Source organism: Haliotis rufescens, unplaced genomic scaffold (genome assembly GCF_023055435.1).
Source record: "Haliotis rufescens isolate VD_foot unplaced genomic scaffold, xgHalRufe1.0.p SCAF_11, whole genome shotgun sequence".
Lineage (NCBI taxonomy): Eukaryota > Metazoa > Mollusca > Gastropoda > Lepetellida > Haliotidae > Haliotis > Haliotis rufescens.
The window spans coordinates 40,960,851-40,978,220 of NW_025963791.1; the positions used below are offsets into that span (position 1 = coordinate 40,960,851).

General features: G+C 41.2%; 1 protein-coding gene across 6 annotated transcripts in view; it reads right to left on the bottom strand.

Annotated features, from left to right (window-relative positions):
• LOC124142311 (ankyrin repeat and KH domain-containing protein 1-like) overlaps nt 1-17,370 on the bottom strand; it is a 40,207-nt gene that overhangs the window by 14,595 nt on the left and 8,242 nt on the right. For 2 of the 6 annotated variants that reach the window (XM_046510713.2, XM_046510716.2), the window contains exons 3-18: nt 10,940-11,096; nt 10,553-10,694; nt 10,124-10,271; nt 9,612-9,845; nt 9,208-9,350; nt 7,021-7,210; nt 6,633-6,824; nt 6,298-6,407; nt 5,731-5,818; nt 5,422-5,549; nt 5,053-5,196; nt 4,381-4,477; nt 3,652-4,028; nt 2,729-3,179; nt 1,228-1,493; nt 129-549 (exon numbers count right to left, since the gene is read on the bottom strand). In XM_046510713.2, coding sequence (XP_046366669.1) covers nt 129-549; nt 1,228-1,493; nt 2,729-3,179; nt 3,652-4,028; nt 4,381-4,477; nt 5,053-5,196; nt 5,422-5,549; nt 5,731-5,818; nt 6,298-6,407; nt 6,633-6,824; nt 7,021-7,210; nt 9,208-9,350; nt 9,612-9,845; nt 10,124-10,271; nt 10,553-10,694; nt 10,940-11,096 — 3,288 coding nt within the window. The remainder of the gene's footprint in view (nt 1-128; nt 550-1,227; nt 1,494-2,728; nt 3,180-3,651; nt 4,029-4,380; nt 4,478-5,052; nt 5,197-5,421; nt 5,550-5,730; nt 5,819-6,297; nt 6,408-6,632; nt 6,825-7,020; nt 7,211-9,207; nt 9,351-9,611; nt 9,846-10,123; nt 10,272-10,552; nt 10,695-10,939; nt 11,097-17,370) is intronic. The other 4 variants (XM_046510718.2, XM_046510717.2, XM_046510715.2 and 1 more) reach the window with 4 other exon arrangements.

Here is a 17,370-nt window from a genome sequence, read left to right on the forward strand (position 1 = left end):
TTGTCAAATTTTGAAAAAGTCTTAAAAGGGACAACCTTGGACAACCCATGACCAGTCCATCTTATGTATAAGGACTATATTCTTTTCAGCCAGAGTTGTGGAATAAACAGAATCCTAGAGTTACACACCTTTCTTGTCCCTATGTTCAATGTCTGATCCCTTGGACAGCAACAAACTGACAAGTTCTGCATGGCCGCCAGCACAGGCCAGAGTGAGAGCGGTGTCATGGTTACTTTCCGTGACAGCATCAACATCCACTTCGACTGAGGGGTACAGAGGGGTGAGACTTTGGGGGGAGGCAGGAGAGGGGTTGGGTGTCATCGGGGTGGATGGTGGTGGTGAGCCTAGTATTGGCATGTTCCCCTGAGCTAAGTCCTCTCCTGGGTTCGGAGCAACCCTTTGCTGTTTCCGGACGTGTTGTTGCTTGCTGTTACTGTTTGGAGGTTGCTGTTTCAGCTGTTGTTGTAGTTGCTGATGAAGAAGTTGTTGTGCCTGCTGTTGTTGCTGGAGGAACTGCTGTTGTTGCTGTTGGGTAAACAGCTGCTGGGTCAACAGTATAGAAAACAATTATGCACTTTGTATATCACTTCACATATTTCCTAGGTACAGAATTCATGCAAGAAATCTTCTATCAAGTGCATTCAAATAAACTTGTATTTCATGACAAATGTCAAATACCTCCTGTTCAGATAATAACAACAGTGGCTTTAATAAAATATATTATTTACATTACATATATTTAATTGTAATCTAATTTATTTAACTTATTGCAGCCACCTATTACATTAGTACAGAACCAAACCAAACCAACAGTATGCAAAATTGTTAAGGATTTAAAAAACAAAAGAATTGGTTCTCAAGCAATGACTTTTGAAAATATACAGCAGGCTAGGAGTGGTTTTGGGGGTTCCTTTTTCGCTTGTTCAAACTAGTATGCAACCAAATAAACAGTTGTGTACCATCAACCTTGGCCAGGGAAATTTGTACTAGACCCGTTCTAGCCTTAATTTCTAACCCTGGTACGATGACAGACAATCAAGTGACAGAACCTGACCACCAATCCATTGGGTCGCTTCTTACAATCAGCAAAGCTTGCTGGGGACCTGTTCAAACCAGGAATCCATGTAGGGGTACATCTATTATTAACAGCATATTTTTTGGGTGTACGACAACACTATCAGCATATAAACTGCTTCAAGGCAGAGCAGCCGAGACAATGTGGCCTACCTGCTGCTGGAGACTGGACTGTGGTAGGAGCTGTTGCAAGGCATGTTGCGGCAGCGGCTGGACATACTGTTGTTGTATATTCTGTTGCTGCAGCATCTGCTGGAGAAGCTGGTCTTGCTGTTGAGGCAGCTGTTGGATCATATGTGGTGGCAGCTGCTGCTGATGCTGTTGCTGCTGTGCAAGCACCTGCAGCTGTTGTCTCTGTACAGCATCCATTGCAATTTGGGCTGGGGCTGACAGTTGGAACTGCTCCTGAGACTGTGACCCTGTACATGCACATAGTGAGTTAGTGAGTGACTTGGGCAAAATGTTAAATTGAACATCATTTACTTACATCACAACATGTCCATTTTATGAAGGTGAAAAACCTAAATATATACTGACATATATTGAGGTCACTGGACTTCACCAGTTTTGTGCAGCCCACAAACATTGTGTCGTTTGTTTGCTTGTTCTAGCTTCATGATGGCAGCCTGTAGATAATTGAGCCTTCACCAGACAAACCAGTGATTAATATTCCACATAGTCAGGGTACAATGACAAACAATGAACCAAGTTGCATAGCCTGATAAGCCAATTAATTTTGTTGCCTGTTACAAGAACAGGTTGTTGGGGGCATATTCGTAACTCCAATCTAATTCTAATCCAAGATAAGTGCATCCTGATACAACTAAGGGAAGTAACCCTGCACAAAGTTAATTGTCACACCATTCACCATAGGGCCATCTATGCCTTCAACATAACTTCACATGTATCACCTACAAATGTTTCACTAAATTCATAGATCAATTTCAAAGATGTCTTCAGAATTTCAGTTTCATAATGGAGGGCTACAAAGTACTATTGGATCTAACGAAAACAGGCAAACTGCAGTCTGCTGTATTACAACCTATCCATTTCACAGTGAAACACATGCTTGGATCCAGCATTTTCTTATAGTCCTGAGATACAGAGACACATATCTTCCACATCCTCCATTTTTTATTAGTCATCACATATTAGTTCATGTGGAACTAGTTCATAGCAGAGTGAATTCTTGTGTATCTGGACCCTGTTTGTCCTCATTACTACTGTTGGGAATAATATATACTACTCAAAAGAAGTTAAAGAACACCCAATTCTTTCAAATGAAAGAATCTGTTCTTTAACGTATTTTGTGTAGTATACATAAAGTAAAAATTATACAAAAATCAATAAAATCTAAATATTGTTTACATTTGTTTACCTATCCTGCATTACTCCTGCATTAAGTAGACTGAATACGGAAACAACCTATTTTTCTTCCTGAAGGACCATCGTCTTTGTCGTAAGGTAAGCAGTAGATGCATTGAGGAGTAACGAGGGAGAAGTAAAACATCAATAGTAATTTATCAATACTGACAAAAAGGAAAGGTACCCTTGGGATCAAAAGGGTTTCCTGTATTTCATGAAGCATACACATGAATGATACTGCAACATTTACAAACACTAAATACAACATCTGTATTACTGTAAAACTGACCTGTGGCATCACTACAAATATGGAGACCATGCTCCTCACCTCCATTATGCTCTGATGATGAACTTAATGCTGTGGACTGAGTGCTTGGTGGGTTTTTACTGGTCCTTGACCCTTTGGTGTTACCACTTCTCTTGGACTGGGACGATGGTTTACCCACTTGATGTCTCTGCTCGGTTATACTGTTGGATGCTCCATTGTTGGGAGGTTGTGGCCCTGGCTGTAAAAAGGCTTCAGGGTAGTTGGGAAGAAGAGATTGGGTGGCGACAGAGAGATCAGCACTTGTGAGTAGCTTTGGCAGTTGTGCAGCAATGTCAAACTGAATGTCGGAGGAGACTCCACTTAAGCCGAGTCCTTCAGGGAGAGCCTGAGACTGACTAGATCCATCATCCTTCCGCTCTCCTTGCTTTGCCTGAGCTGCATTCTTAATTTTTGCTGCAGTCTGAACAAGCACCTGCAACAAATTGGTAATGATAAATAGTAGTGAAGTATCCAAAGATCAAAGTTTGATTCAAACTGCATTATCCCCATCATATACTTCTAATTAGAATAAGTTTGTGATGAAACGAGAAATGCAACATGGCGACTCTTCCCTGCAGCTGTTTGGATGCTTGGAGTTATGACAATCTGATTCTCAGTACTGATCATCAGTAGATTAATATGTCAATGACTAGCACGTACTTATGTGCTCAGTCTTGCTCTTAAACTCTACAACTTCTGTGAGTTTGTAAGTTGAAGCTGAAAACAGCTATTCTGGCTTTTCATGGCAGCATGTGAGTAACAAAGCCTAGGACAGGACACCAGCAGCAATCCTGTTAACACATAGTTACCACCCAATCCTCAATTGTTGATTCTTATGCCAAGCATGCTGTGCTGGACACCTATTCTGCCCTGCATCCCCACGGGGGGAACTGAGTGTGGCTCACCTGTTGTTGCTGCTGCTCAAACTGCTGCTGAGCGCTGAGCAGGAGCTGAGCCTGGGCCTTCTCCTGCAGCTCCCGTTCCACCTTCTGCAGCTCCTCCAGGATCTGCTGCTTCCTCAGTATCTGCTCCTCTTTGGTGGCAGGAGTGGTATTGATCAACTCTTTGGCCATGATGTTGTTAATGATTGCCTCCACCTTCTCAGACGCCTTATCCTCGGCAAGATCAGCTAGCATTGCTCCATCATGGTTCAACTGTTGCAGACTTTCTGCTATCACAGCATTGCTTGACTTTCCCACTTTGGCCTCGGCCACTTGGCCATTCAAACATCTCTTGGCAATAGATTTTTGCATGTTCTGCCTTATCACATCAGGGTTTTTTCCTGTGAATAATCAATGAATGTAAAGATTGCGATATTCATCAGGGTGCCGTTATATAAAACGATCTTAGAGCTAATGTGATCGAAACTCTCATACCTTAACATCGAATTACGATGGGCAAAGCGCTAAGGTTGTTTTGTACAATGGCACCCAAGTTATCTGGTGTCATATACTATTGTCGTATATATTGACAGAGGTAATAAGTGAACAGCTATTGTTGGTACTCCCCAAGTAATAATATGAACCAATTTGATTTGTGTTCCCATAGCTTTGTCCTTCAGTTATCAATATATGTTTGAACTAATGAATAACCAGTAACATAAAACAATCACATTAAGGAAAATCGCAACATACCTTGGATATTTGGTGTAAAGTTGACAGGTGAGGGTTGAGAGTCTGGCTCATTGGGTGGGACAATGTTAGCAAGACCTTGGACAGGGACTCTATGTTGCTGTAATTAAACAAAATATATTAAGAACACTGTTCACTTCTTAATATCACAGGGGAATGTAAATGACTCACTGTTAAATCATCAGTGCCCACTTAAATAATTTGAGGGATAAAACCCAATGCTCCAATGACATAGGTTGGATTCATAAGGATTTCTGCTTCACCATCTTCAGGGTATGTTCTACAAAAAGCTGAATGCTGATCTTTACCATTGACTAATCTAAACCAAGCAGGGTCCCATCTGAGAAAAGGCATATACCATATTTAATGTTAATTGAGTGAATACATTTTGAAAAGGAAAAAAGTCACAAAAAGCTTGAGGTTACACCGATGTCCTTGACCTTTCCATGACATGCCCCCCAAAATTCCCCTTGCTCAATTTGCAAGATCTCCTTGGAAGGGTAATCTGTGATGTCCCTTATCTTTGTGTAGTATTGTGTGTGTCAAATTCACCCCCCAAAAAGCTGTACTGTTTTCTGGAAGATGTTTGGCTAATGCTGCTTTGCCGACTGACCGCTGCTTGATGACACAAGGTCACGTGACACTTCCTGCGATAAAGATGCTTGTTTTCCTTACCTCTTCATGGTTGGAGTCTGCAGCATTGATCTGCGGCAGGTCAGGTGAGTTGGCCATGAGGACCCTGTTGGGCCACTCTAGCAGAAGCTTCACCACCTGAGTGTGGCCTCCCTTCGCAGCCTCGATGATCATGGTGGACCCGTCCTGGTGAACACAAACAGCATTGATAACATACCACGGTCATACAATAAGAAAGTTAGTTGGGCTTATTCACCAACAAGGTTATGCACCAAGACATGCACACAATATCCACAGGATATTGCACACAAAAATTTTAAAGTAGACAGAAGTGACGAACATCTGGTATAAGTCTGTCCTTACTAGCAAAGTGAATCATATATCCATTAAATGAAGCCTTGAAACACAAACCTTGAGCCTGTGTCCTGGATCAGCTCCGTGAGCAAGGAGCAACTCGACAACAGCCAAGTGGCCCCCAGCACAGGCCAGAGACAACACAGTGTGGTCATTGGTAGTTGTTGCACGATTAACATCAGCTCCTGAAGCAAAAGAACTTGTAATTAATCCTGAAAGGACAGAAGTCTCATTCAGAAGTCAGATAAGAAGATTGGTTGGGCACGTGACATTACTATTGGATTTACCTGTTCCCATAGTGGTTGAAATATATGGAATAATGAATAGATGAAAGTTACAGAACATTTTTCAGATTGCAGGGGTTACCTTTGATGATGATGAAGTTGACAGTACAGAGGTGACCAGCTCTTGCAGCCTTCATGAGGGGAGTTCTTCCTCCCTCAGACTCATGTTCCTATTGAGGCACAAAGAACAGGTTAGTACACTCCTTCAAACGAGGCACAAAGAACAGGTTAGTACACTCCTTCAAACACGGAACATCCAACAATAGTTAACATTGTTAATACTCCTAAGAATACTACCTGTATTACATCACTGCCATGAATCTTAATATTTGGCCGTCATCACACAATAAAACATTCAGATTTTCAACTGGAGTCCTCTTTACTGCCAACTTTCAATTAACAGTTGTGCATAAAATTGTATCTTGCTGCCCAAAGGCTCTTGTACATGCACAAGGCAGGAAACCTCACTTCTTTCCTGTGAGTGCTAGCATCAACATCAGTGATGTATTATAGGTAGGATATTCTCAGGAATTAAAAGTTTGGCTTTCTTAAAATAGAGATAGAGAAAAACATGTTTTATTTAGATTTCAGTGGAAACAGAATTGAAAGAATAAGTAACTGTTAGTTCGGGTATTGCAAGAAAACTCACCAGCTCTGCTCCTCTTTCAAGAAGCAACTCTGCAACATCAGTGTGACCATTCTCACAGGCATATGTGAGGGCAGTGTCTCCCGTGCCAGTCTGAGCATGGACATTGGCATCTGAAAAACATGAAATGACAAGGCATGATTTTGTGTATGAAACATGAAATCTATTTGTATGAAAGTTCTTGTACAAGTTGACACAAAAATTATTTTTCTCTTAAAAATTCAAAATCTTCAAAGAAGCATGACTTGTAAACTGTCTTGTCAATACAGTAATAACATGGGCTTTCTCAATCATATTGAGATATTGTGATACAACCTTGTTCTAATAGTTTAACTTACTGTGGTCCAGCAGATACTTGACAAGCTCCAGGTGGCCTTCCTGAGCTGCCTCCATGAGAGGGGTGCTGCACCCCAGCTCAATGTCGGCACCAGCCTTGATCAGGAAGTCGGCTACCTCCAGGAAGCCACCGCAACATGCCAAGGTCAAGGCTGTCTCTTGGGTCTCTTCAGTTTGGGCATTAATGTCAGCATCTGTGGGTAAATAGATTTGCTGATCAAGGATATTGGCTTTAGAATCAAACTACGGAGTGAATGTTGTTTTACGCCAACCAGTAATATTCCAACTATATCAAGATGGCTTGTAAATAATCAAAATGAATCCAGCAAATCGGTAATATTAACTATTTGCTGTAGAAACGTAGATGATATAAGGTAATGAACCACTTACCATGAGAGAGTAGGAGTGCCACCATCTCATCATGTCCCTCTCGTGCAGCCTCCATCAAAGGGGTGTAACCCTCATCGTTGACTTCCTCAATGTTAGCTCCACGCTCAATCAGCAGAGCCGCCAGCTCAACATGACCTCCACATGCAGCCAGAGTAAGCGGGGACTCAAAGCTGTCAGCAGGCATGTTCACCTGTAGAAGTATACATCATGTAGGTGAGAAAACACCCCAACAATAATCAATAATTTTCTGTCAAAGTGCACGGAAGTTAGAATAAATATTTTGGTAATTACAATATTTCAAACTTTATCAAATATCAAAACTGTTAAAGAGAAAATTGTCATAACACAAATTTTATTGGTTAATAAGTAAACGGGTGAAGATGCGTCATGACATGTAAACACCCACCCACATAGGTCGTTTCACACCAAGGACATAAATCTTAAAGGTAACAAGAGTTTGCCACTACCGTGGCTATATCCCCCGCCCCTGTTGCAGAATTTATGACATAATTAAATCTAAACAAACCCTAACCTTTTTTTAACCGAGGTGGAACTTGTCATGGAAATTGTAAAAAAAAAGAAGAGTTTGGAACCTAAGTCCAACTTGTTGCCATGGAAACGTAAAAATAAAAGTTTCTAAAATTTCTAAATAGCAAAAGGCACCAGTTCAGCATGTACCTGACAAACCTGCAAAGTTTCATGAAAAAATATTGAACGGTTTATGAGTTATGCTCCGGAAACAAACCCTACCCTCACAGAACCTAAGTCCATCTTGTTGCCATGGAAACGTAAAAAATACAAATTTCTAAAATTTCTAAATAGCAAAAGGCACCAGTTCAACATGTACTTGACAGACCTGCAAAGTTTGATGAAAAAATATTGAACGGTTTCTGAGTTATGCTCCGGAAACAAAACGTGATGGACGGACGGACGGACGGAGCCGTTTCCATATCCCCCGCCCAACAAAACATCAATCAAATGATTCCAAGACTTTTCAACAAACACGTAATTATTTTGTTTAAAATCCTACCTGCCATGTCATGATTTAAATTAGTCCTGCGCCTGTATTCTCTGGATGAGAACGAAATAGTTTGTCGTGATGAATAAGAGGAGTGTTATTAAAACATTCATCATAATGTGTATCACGGCACCAAACATTATCCTGTGGTGTATGTTATATTTGCAGCTTATGAATATCATTTCTCAAAATATCCATGGCAATCAGTTATTTCAACAGGGTTTCAGTCGCTTTCGTCTTGCCTACATATGGAATCTGGATGACAACGATGGTGAAAACCCTGGTAATGGCAAAAAATATTGTCAAGTAATGAAAGTAGGTTTTTAGCGTTTCCGTCACATGTTTTCACTGCCCAGAAGCAATGTGTTTTGGCTGAGTCACACTTGTACGAAAGCTCCTTGTGTCAAGTCACTCTGTGAAACTATGCGGGTTCCCGTGACCCAGATTATAATTCCCTGTTGATTCCTTTCATGGCATGCCAAGTATCATTTGCATTAGGCCATCCATAATTTTTTTAATGCGTTTCTCATCTGCAACCTCAACCAACAAGAGAGCAGGTGGACTAAATAAAAAATCTTTCCATATTTGTATAAGTAAATTTATGACATTTAAAAAAAAGTTCAAAACACATGGTACTAGTCTACAAATTTACTTAGGATGTAAATCAAGTCGCTTTTTTTCAGAAACGTATTACTAATATACAGTTTTAAAAAATTAAGTTGACCTAGATCTTTTGTGACTGTGCAGTGGTAGTAGTAATCAGATAGGTGCACAATTTTTGACAGAAGTAGGAAAAAAAGAGATACTAAAACTTTATAATATTTCATGTCGGAATGGAGATGGTAAACTCTGACAGTCACTGTTTGAAACTGAAACACCGCCAGCTTGCAGGCTATTTATTGTCAGGGTGGGCTTTAAGACAGAGAGTGTGACCACCTGATCTCTATTTTAGTCAAGGAACTGAGGATCTATTCTGGTTGATATGCCACTAAAGTCCAAGCAAAGCAGAGGTTGATAGCATGAGCAATTATCTACACGATATGGGCACAATGACACTCAGTAAGGCCACACTTTTTAACTACCAGATCCTCATTAGTCGGCATCTGCAACAAGAAAACTAGTGACCTATTCTCTCCAATCTGGTCTGTCAACAGACTACGCAGACTGACCTGTGCTCCGCTGTCAAGCAGCAGTCTGGCCACCTCCACATGGCCATCCATGGACGCCTCCATCAGCGCTGTGTGCATCTCGTCCGTCTTGTGTTCCTGGTCAGCTCCCGCCTCCAGAAGGAATTTCACCATCTCAAGGTGACCTGAAATTCAATACATTGGTTCATCCATGTACAGATGATGTGAAGAGGGTCTCATGTCACAACAGGAAATGTAAGGATGGGTTTCACAGAGTACCTGTGCTGATCATCTAATCTGTAACTTTTGAGATGTGAGAATGCACACTACAGCGTACTTCAACTTCCCTGTGTTAGCATCAAGAATACTGTCCACTTGTCACAATTCACAATAAAAAATTAAATGAAGTAATCAATAGTAATGAAAGATTTGAACAACAACAATACCTTTGTAGCATGCTAATGTGAGTGCACTCTCCTTGAACTCATTCGAGTGAGTGTTGATTCCAGCCCCGTTGTCTAGCAGGATGCGAGCTACCTCCACATGGCCGGCACTGGCTGCTTCCATCAGGGGGGTGTGTCCATTCTCATTGTGCACCTCCACTCGTGCATTAGCTTTGATCAGTTCTTGTACAACCTCCTTGTACCCACCACATGCTGCGTAGTGGAGAGGGGTGTTGCCTGAAGAAGGTCAAGGATCAATCAGCTCAAGCTTCAGAATAAGTATTTCACACTAACAATTAAAACAGTTAACTTAAAAGCTACATGAGGTTTTGATACATGAAACTATTAGTGATGTGACCATTATAAACACAACCTTGAACAATCTGACAGGAGACACACATTGTACCAATCCAGGAACCTGAGTCTTTGGTATGAGAAGCCAATGCTACAGCGCCACCTAATATTCATTTGAATAATGGTAGAGTAATGAGTAATAATTATGAGTAAGCACCCACCTGCGGAAGATTGTGCATCCACATCAGCTCCATGGGAGATCAGTAGGCGGACAATGTCTACATGACCACCACTCGCAGCTTCCATCAGGGGAGTGCAGTCACCTTTGATTCCACGGTCTTCCACATTGGCTTTCATAGCCAACAAGACCTGAGATGCAGAAACATTGTCCTGAATGTTATGACGAAATGTGTCGATTGCAGATAACCATGCCCCATCCTATTAAAATACCTCAAAACACGAACATTTACAGCTTAATCATGTGTTAATTGTTTCCTCTATCATGAACTGCAAGTTTCAAGATAGCACTACATTCTTTGTCAATCATTCACAATCATTAAGGGCCCTCTATGTGATGCAACTGCTAAGACTAAGCATCACTTAGTGAGGCCATTCTCTCCCCTTGACATCATCATTCACTGCCTCCTCACCTGTGCTAGTTCATAATATCCTGCAGAGCATGCTAAGGATAGCAAACTTTCTCCTTCTTCGGGTTCAGGCACATTGCCTCCATCGTACAACTTGCGTACGTTCACATCTCCCTCACCGCAAGCCTCGGCAAGGGATCTCGCACTGGAAACAACACAATAACATCAATTCACCTGATCAAATTGTACATGGAATTATGCATACAAAATAGAAAAACTATTATTTGTGAAAATAAGATGACATCTTCATAATCTTTCTTCTGAATTAAAAGAAACGGGGAAGCCATGAGATTTTAACAAATTTGTGGTTACAAAAATCCACGGAAAATCGCGAATCTGCAGAAGATTCTCACCCTTGAGAATCAACAGACACATGTACATAATTCTTACCATTCATTTGGGGCAAGTTGATTCTGTTGCTCTGCTCGCATTCTGTGTAGAGCCTGGGCAGCCTCATCCAGGGCACTGCTCACGGATGACGTCAAAGTCCGCAGCACCTCTGGATCCGTCAAGGCTTTTCCATCTTTGGACGACAATTTACTAATTCCTGGAAGACAAAACAAGTTGAATTCAATTGAAACCTTAATGTAAAACACAAACTACCTGTATTTCAAAATTTAGATCTAATCTTAATACACTGGAATACTGTTCCACACCCACTCTTGACTGGAGTATCAATCCAACAGTGAGACTTGTTTGTTGTATCATGAGGATGTGTTGTGCTGAGACAAGCCCTTTCTCAGAAGCATCAACATCAATTACACAGCTAATTGGTCACACACATTGTTTATTGATTTATTCTAAGGATAACAAATGTGTTATGTGTTTATTCTGTCAAGCAAGAGGTCAGAATGACATGGATTAGGGGGCATCCATAAGCAGTGTTCAAATTCAGAAGGGTCCTGAGGTACGAGGGGTGGCCAAAAGTTAAGAGCTAAGATGGAGTTGGTTGCAAATTATTTTTTAACATCATCCCCTCCGAAGTCTTCACACCACCGCCAACGATGCTGGGGTGTCTGGATCCCACTGGTGTGGAAGGCTTCCTCCTGGTGTTGTAAATAGTCCTCCACAGCATAAATAACATCAGACATGTGCACAAGTGCATTGTCGTCGGAGATGTTTAATGTTTCCACTGCAATAGCTGTTACTTAATATCTGACTGATAGTGGTAAACCCACGGCTCGTCCTTGGTTACAAATCACTCATCTAGGAAGCTGTCGGCTTCAAAACGACGCAAATTCTCAGGAGTTATAATGAACCTGGAGCATTTCAAATCAGGAGTTTTTACATTTTTGTTTTCATGCCGCTTTTAGCAATATTCATTCGACATCATGGCAGGGGACATCAGAAATGGGCTTCACACTTTGTACCCTTGTGGGGAATCGAAACCAGTTCTTCAGCATGACAAGCGAACGCTTAACCACAAGGCTTATGTTTACTTATCCTGCATTACTCCTTAAAGCATCTGTATCAGATGGTATGGCAGTGGGTATACCTTCAGATGTCAAAAACCTGAATAATCATAATCCCTTCAAACGACAAGTTGTCAAGGAAAATGTATGGTGAAAATCACAAAAGACAGACAGTAGGGCTGGTTCAATCTTATTTACAGAAAAAAAAACATGAGAACTACAGATAAGTCCAAGTAAACAAACAGTAAAACGGAAGATTAGTGTAAGCTAAAATCTTTATGTACTGTGTTACCAAGCCAAAGCTGTAAAGCTTGAAAAGTCCCCACCCCCCATTGGGAGTGTCAAGCACTGCGCAGGAAGGGTAAGAGTTCATTATTTGCGTCAGAGGTTGGTTACCTTCTGGGTTACTACCAGAGGGCCAAAGCTACGAACATCTTCCAACTCTTCGAGTGCCACATCGCAAAGATCATGGCTGGCGAAAACAGTGGTCAGACCTCAAAAAACTTCCTTCCGTGATTGCTCTAATAGAACAGTTGCTATGTTGAGCCATGGTTGACGCTACCGCTATGATCTCATTAGGACTGTTTGCTCTAGGTGGATCATGGTTAGCGATCTCGTAAGCCTGCAAGATGACTGCTCGTACCTATAGTGATATGGTGATGCGACTGACTTCGGTCACAGATGTATGGAATACGGGAATGAATAACCTTTTCTGCAAACCATGCCTAGTTTTGGAGCGGCGGAGGAATAACTCTTAGTGTGTATACAAAGTGAGTGAGTGAGTATGATTTTACGCCGCTTTTAGCAGTATTCCAGCAATATCACGGCGGGGGACACCAGAAATGGGCTTCACACATTGTCCCCAGTGTATACAAAGAACAAGGCGGGTTCACCCTCATCTTCGACCCCCACAATCACACATTGGCGGAATGGTGAAGAACCGGCCGGGTTGCCCTGGTAGTTGCTATGAAATTTCAGTACAACACGAGGTGTACCACTCCCTGCGTATCATGTTCAAAACGGACACGGGTGATTATACTCCCGGATTCATGCTGCAGTGGCTAAAGCCAAGAGAAATATTGTTTACTTGACAGGGATTGACTTAGGCAGTTATTCCGCGATATTCTCGCAAAGTTGTCGTAGATATCACATCAACATTCAATCAGCGCGATTGAAAATCGCGTACATCTTTCAATAGTTTTATTTGCATTAACACTCTCATTTTCAACTACAAAAATAAAAAATGTCGTATTGCTTGAATAAATTTATCAACGGTACCTAAAAATGTCAATAAAAAACTTACACATCAGTTTATTCAATCGTCAAAAGTTGTCAATCGCAACGGTGATTTCCATACTTGAAACATTGCATGCTATCTCTTACTGCGCATAACCAGTTTCTATATCACTGCATAGAGCTTTGCATCAGCTGACAATGGTGGAGGGCGATCCCCGAATGGCAAAACAAGTGTTTGTTTTTACAAACCAAACACTCTGGTTGCGCACAAAAATCTTATTCCGTGATTTACAACTCCAAGTCGTGAAACATATTTTTTTAAGACTTAAAATCATAGCAGAAATCAAAGACGTTGATCTACATGTCTGTGCGTCCGTGCAGAAATCATGAGAGAAAAAATACAATCACGGTTAAAGTTTCAAAACATGAGCAAATTTTGATTTTGGAATGACAGCAAAACAAAAGCTAAATGAATACACATACAACTCTATCTCCATAATAATCTACAAATTTCTGATCAGAAATGATTGTATATTAGATGAGATTCGCCTAGTCGGTGACGGCACTGGTGGAAGAGTTTTCATGAATGCACCCTCATGCAAGAATGGCCACCGTGTGTGAATTACAAATTTTGAACTATTTCTTGTGACCAAACAGCAAGTTGGAATTAGATATTTTAGAATATGCTACAATATGTTTGCTTCCAAATTTGTCCATAAATATTGAAAACTGTGACTTAAACATTCAAATGTAACTCTTCAACATTGTGAATGTCAACAGTCTTTACAACTTCCGGTTATTCGTAAACATTTTCTGGCTGCTGCACATGGCAAACACCCCGCCTTCTGTGTGAAATAAATGACTTAATTGTTGCTCAATAAACAAGAGGGTGAACCTGGAGCAATAGTCATTGTATACTGAACTGTCACTTCTAATTATTAGAAATCCATATTGACAAGCTTTCATTTGTTACGGTCAGAGACCCGGCCTCTGATATGATACACAGTCGGAAATAAGACAGCGAAATTGACAAAAGCACTGGAATGTAAATAATATATTTTTTGCCAACAAACTGTAATACCATTTACAACCGTCGCTATTTCATGTCATCACTCAAAATATATTGAATTACGATCAAAACACACATTGTCTAATTTGATAACTGCAGATTGTTGTCTCCTGAATGCCAACGAATAGAACAGCCAATTGTGATAACATCAGAAATGGGCTTCACACTTTGTACCCTTGTGGGGAATTGAAACCAGTTCTTCAGCATGACAAGCGAACGCTTAACCACATGGCTTATGTTTACTTATCCTGCATTACTCCTTAAAGCATCTGTATCAGATGGTATGGTGGTGGGTATACCTTCAGATGCCAAAAACCTTAATAATCATAATCCCTTCAAATGACAAGTTGTCAAGGAAACTGCATGGTGAAAATCACAAAAGACAGACATTAGGGCTGGTTCAATCTTATTTACAGAAAAAAACATGAGATAAGTCCAAGTAAACAAACAGTAAAAGGGAAGATTAGTGTAAGCTAAAATAATGCCAACGAAATGAACCGCCGATTGTGGTAAACATGCCGCCTAAACGATCTATGATTGTCCTCGCAAATAATTCCCCATTAAGTTGACAATGAACAGAAATACATAAATATTAGTGTAATGTCTCCTACAGTAGACAATGAACAGAAGTATAAGTCAAATGTAATTTTTTGTTAATACCAGTGCTAATATTTTTAAATACATGTATTCGCAGTGGGATAATAATGTTCGAAAATAGGAATTCCAAGCATATATCTATATGATAGGGCTGCAATGAATACACTGTGAGGCGAATACGATTTGTATCACAAATATAGTGTAACGAATACGAATATTTATTCACAAATACAATAACAAATCAGCAGTTGATTGATTATTTGTTATATTCAATTAAACAAAAGCAACACAAATTATTTGACATGGTTTGTTAATTTTTCACATATTATACATTTATATACTTTCCTTATCCAGGTACTAGTATCTGCTCAAATGACAATGACCAATGACCACATTACTGTCAAATTAAATATCATAAGAGTGTTGTCTTTGAAGAAATCTATGCATATTATGGCTATTTTTAGAAACAGGGTATGTAAATGAACATGACTGCATATTCATAAATATTCGATTCTATTGGTCACGAACAACAAATTCATTTCAAGAATGGATACGGTTCGATTCACCGAATACACGAGTGAATTGTAACAGCCCTACTATATAATCTAGTAATATTACTTGCAACATTATTTGAGTCACAAGTACCAAAGATCAAATACAGTTTCCCCACTGTGTAAAGATGAAATATCTCTGAAAATTAGCAAAATCTCATCACATGCCAAAAAATCTTATTGCTTTTGGACCAGTAGAGAATTTCTCTCATAGGTAAAAATTTCCAGGATAACCCCTGCTTGGTGAGGTCATAAAATGAGGATGTGTTGAGGGGCTCAAGGGGGGGCCACACAAACCTCAAAGTACCACATTCAAATCCCAAGCAGGGGGACGAAATTTGGCCTTCTGATCCTCAAGCCAGAAAAAGCGTAGTAGGGCCTGTAGTTCCAGGACATCAGTCATTTTGCTATTCCCCAGACCTACCAACACTGAATTGAGCACTACCCAATACGCTGTAATGGGGCTACCTTTTAAGTGTCTTTTGGTACGCAAATGAAGGAGGTATTCAGCTAAGAATTGAGGTGACGCTGTCATGGGATCTTGATTCTTTGCCTTATAAAAGGTTTCAAATGATCGCCACTTGTCATCATATAACCCCCTGGTAATTTATAGTGCTAGCACACTGAGATACCATGCCACAGTTTTAACATGAATATCCCACTCAGACAGTAAGACTCCTAGTCAACCCATTCCTGTTTTATCCCCTTAATGCCAAGCACCAGACAGTACAAAGTACCATCTTTTAACGTCTTTTTGGTATGGCGCCGCCGGGGATCGAACCCCGGACCTTCCGCTCTAGGGGTGGCGATGTGCCAGTCGCCCTCACCAAATAGCCCTTTGCGCTCAACGACTTTTGAAGACGAACTAAGTGTGAAATCTGCCTGGCATTGGGTGAGGTAGTTTGCTGTGAGGGTGGATGAGTTGGTTAGGAGGTGTAGTGGATCATCTCCTGCAAGGCGCGACCAAAGTCGGTGCAAGGCTCTTGGTAGCCTCAATCTTTTGTATCACCCTGGGAAGAAGTACAGGAGGCAGAAAAGCGTACACTTTTAGCCCTTCCCAGGGGATGCTGAATATGTCTACTGCCCAAACCTGCGGATCCGGGAGCCGGGAGCCGGGAGCCGGGACCCGGGAGACATATGTCATAAGTCTGTGGTGTTGGTGAGTCACAAACAGGTCGATGTTTGGTTGACCTGAATCACCTGTTGTTACACCTCTGAGTAAAGTTTCCACTCCGTGGGAGCCACCCTGTCTGGCCGGGATAGGGTATCGACCAGAATGTTCTGACATCCAGGATGTTCTGGACAATGAATTGTTGTCCCAGACGATCCACTAGACTAAAGAACCCGAACGGGCTGTTTTCGGTGGATATTGCGAGTTGGATGAACTGTAGCTGCTCCTGCCAATGTGAGATAGCCAGAATGAGCACTTCCTGATGGAAGGAGGAAGGAACTGTTGTATTGGGTGCAGATGAAGGAATCCTCTGCTTGTCAAATCCTTGGCTGAAGTAAGCAGCCACAACAACACTTGCCATTGGTGAAGTGTGCGTGATTGACGCAGGGCAGGTGACAGATTCCGTAAATCGAGGTCCTGATCTGCATGCAGTCTTAAGGTTGTGAGGCATAAGTAAGGTGGAAGCTCCCGTTAGCGCTCGTTGAACACTGGAGAGATTGTGAATCATCCACATCTTGTCCAAGTCCTTCTTGGGTACCAGAAAGATTGGAGAGTAAAAGCCCGGTGTCAATGCTGGGGTGTGTACAATCTCTACAGCTCTTTTCTTCAAAAACATGTCTATGTTGGATTTTAGTAGAATTATTTTGCTTCCTTGGATAAGCCCAAGGAGGAGGAGCCATGGTCAACGGTGAAGCTTCCTCTATGTTCAGACGGTAGCCGCAGCCATTGAGTATGAAAGTGTCCCTCAGTACAGCCCAGTTCTGCCAGAAGAGGCTCAGTCTCCC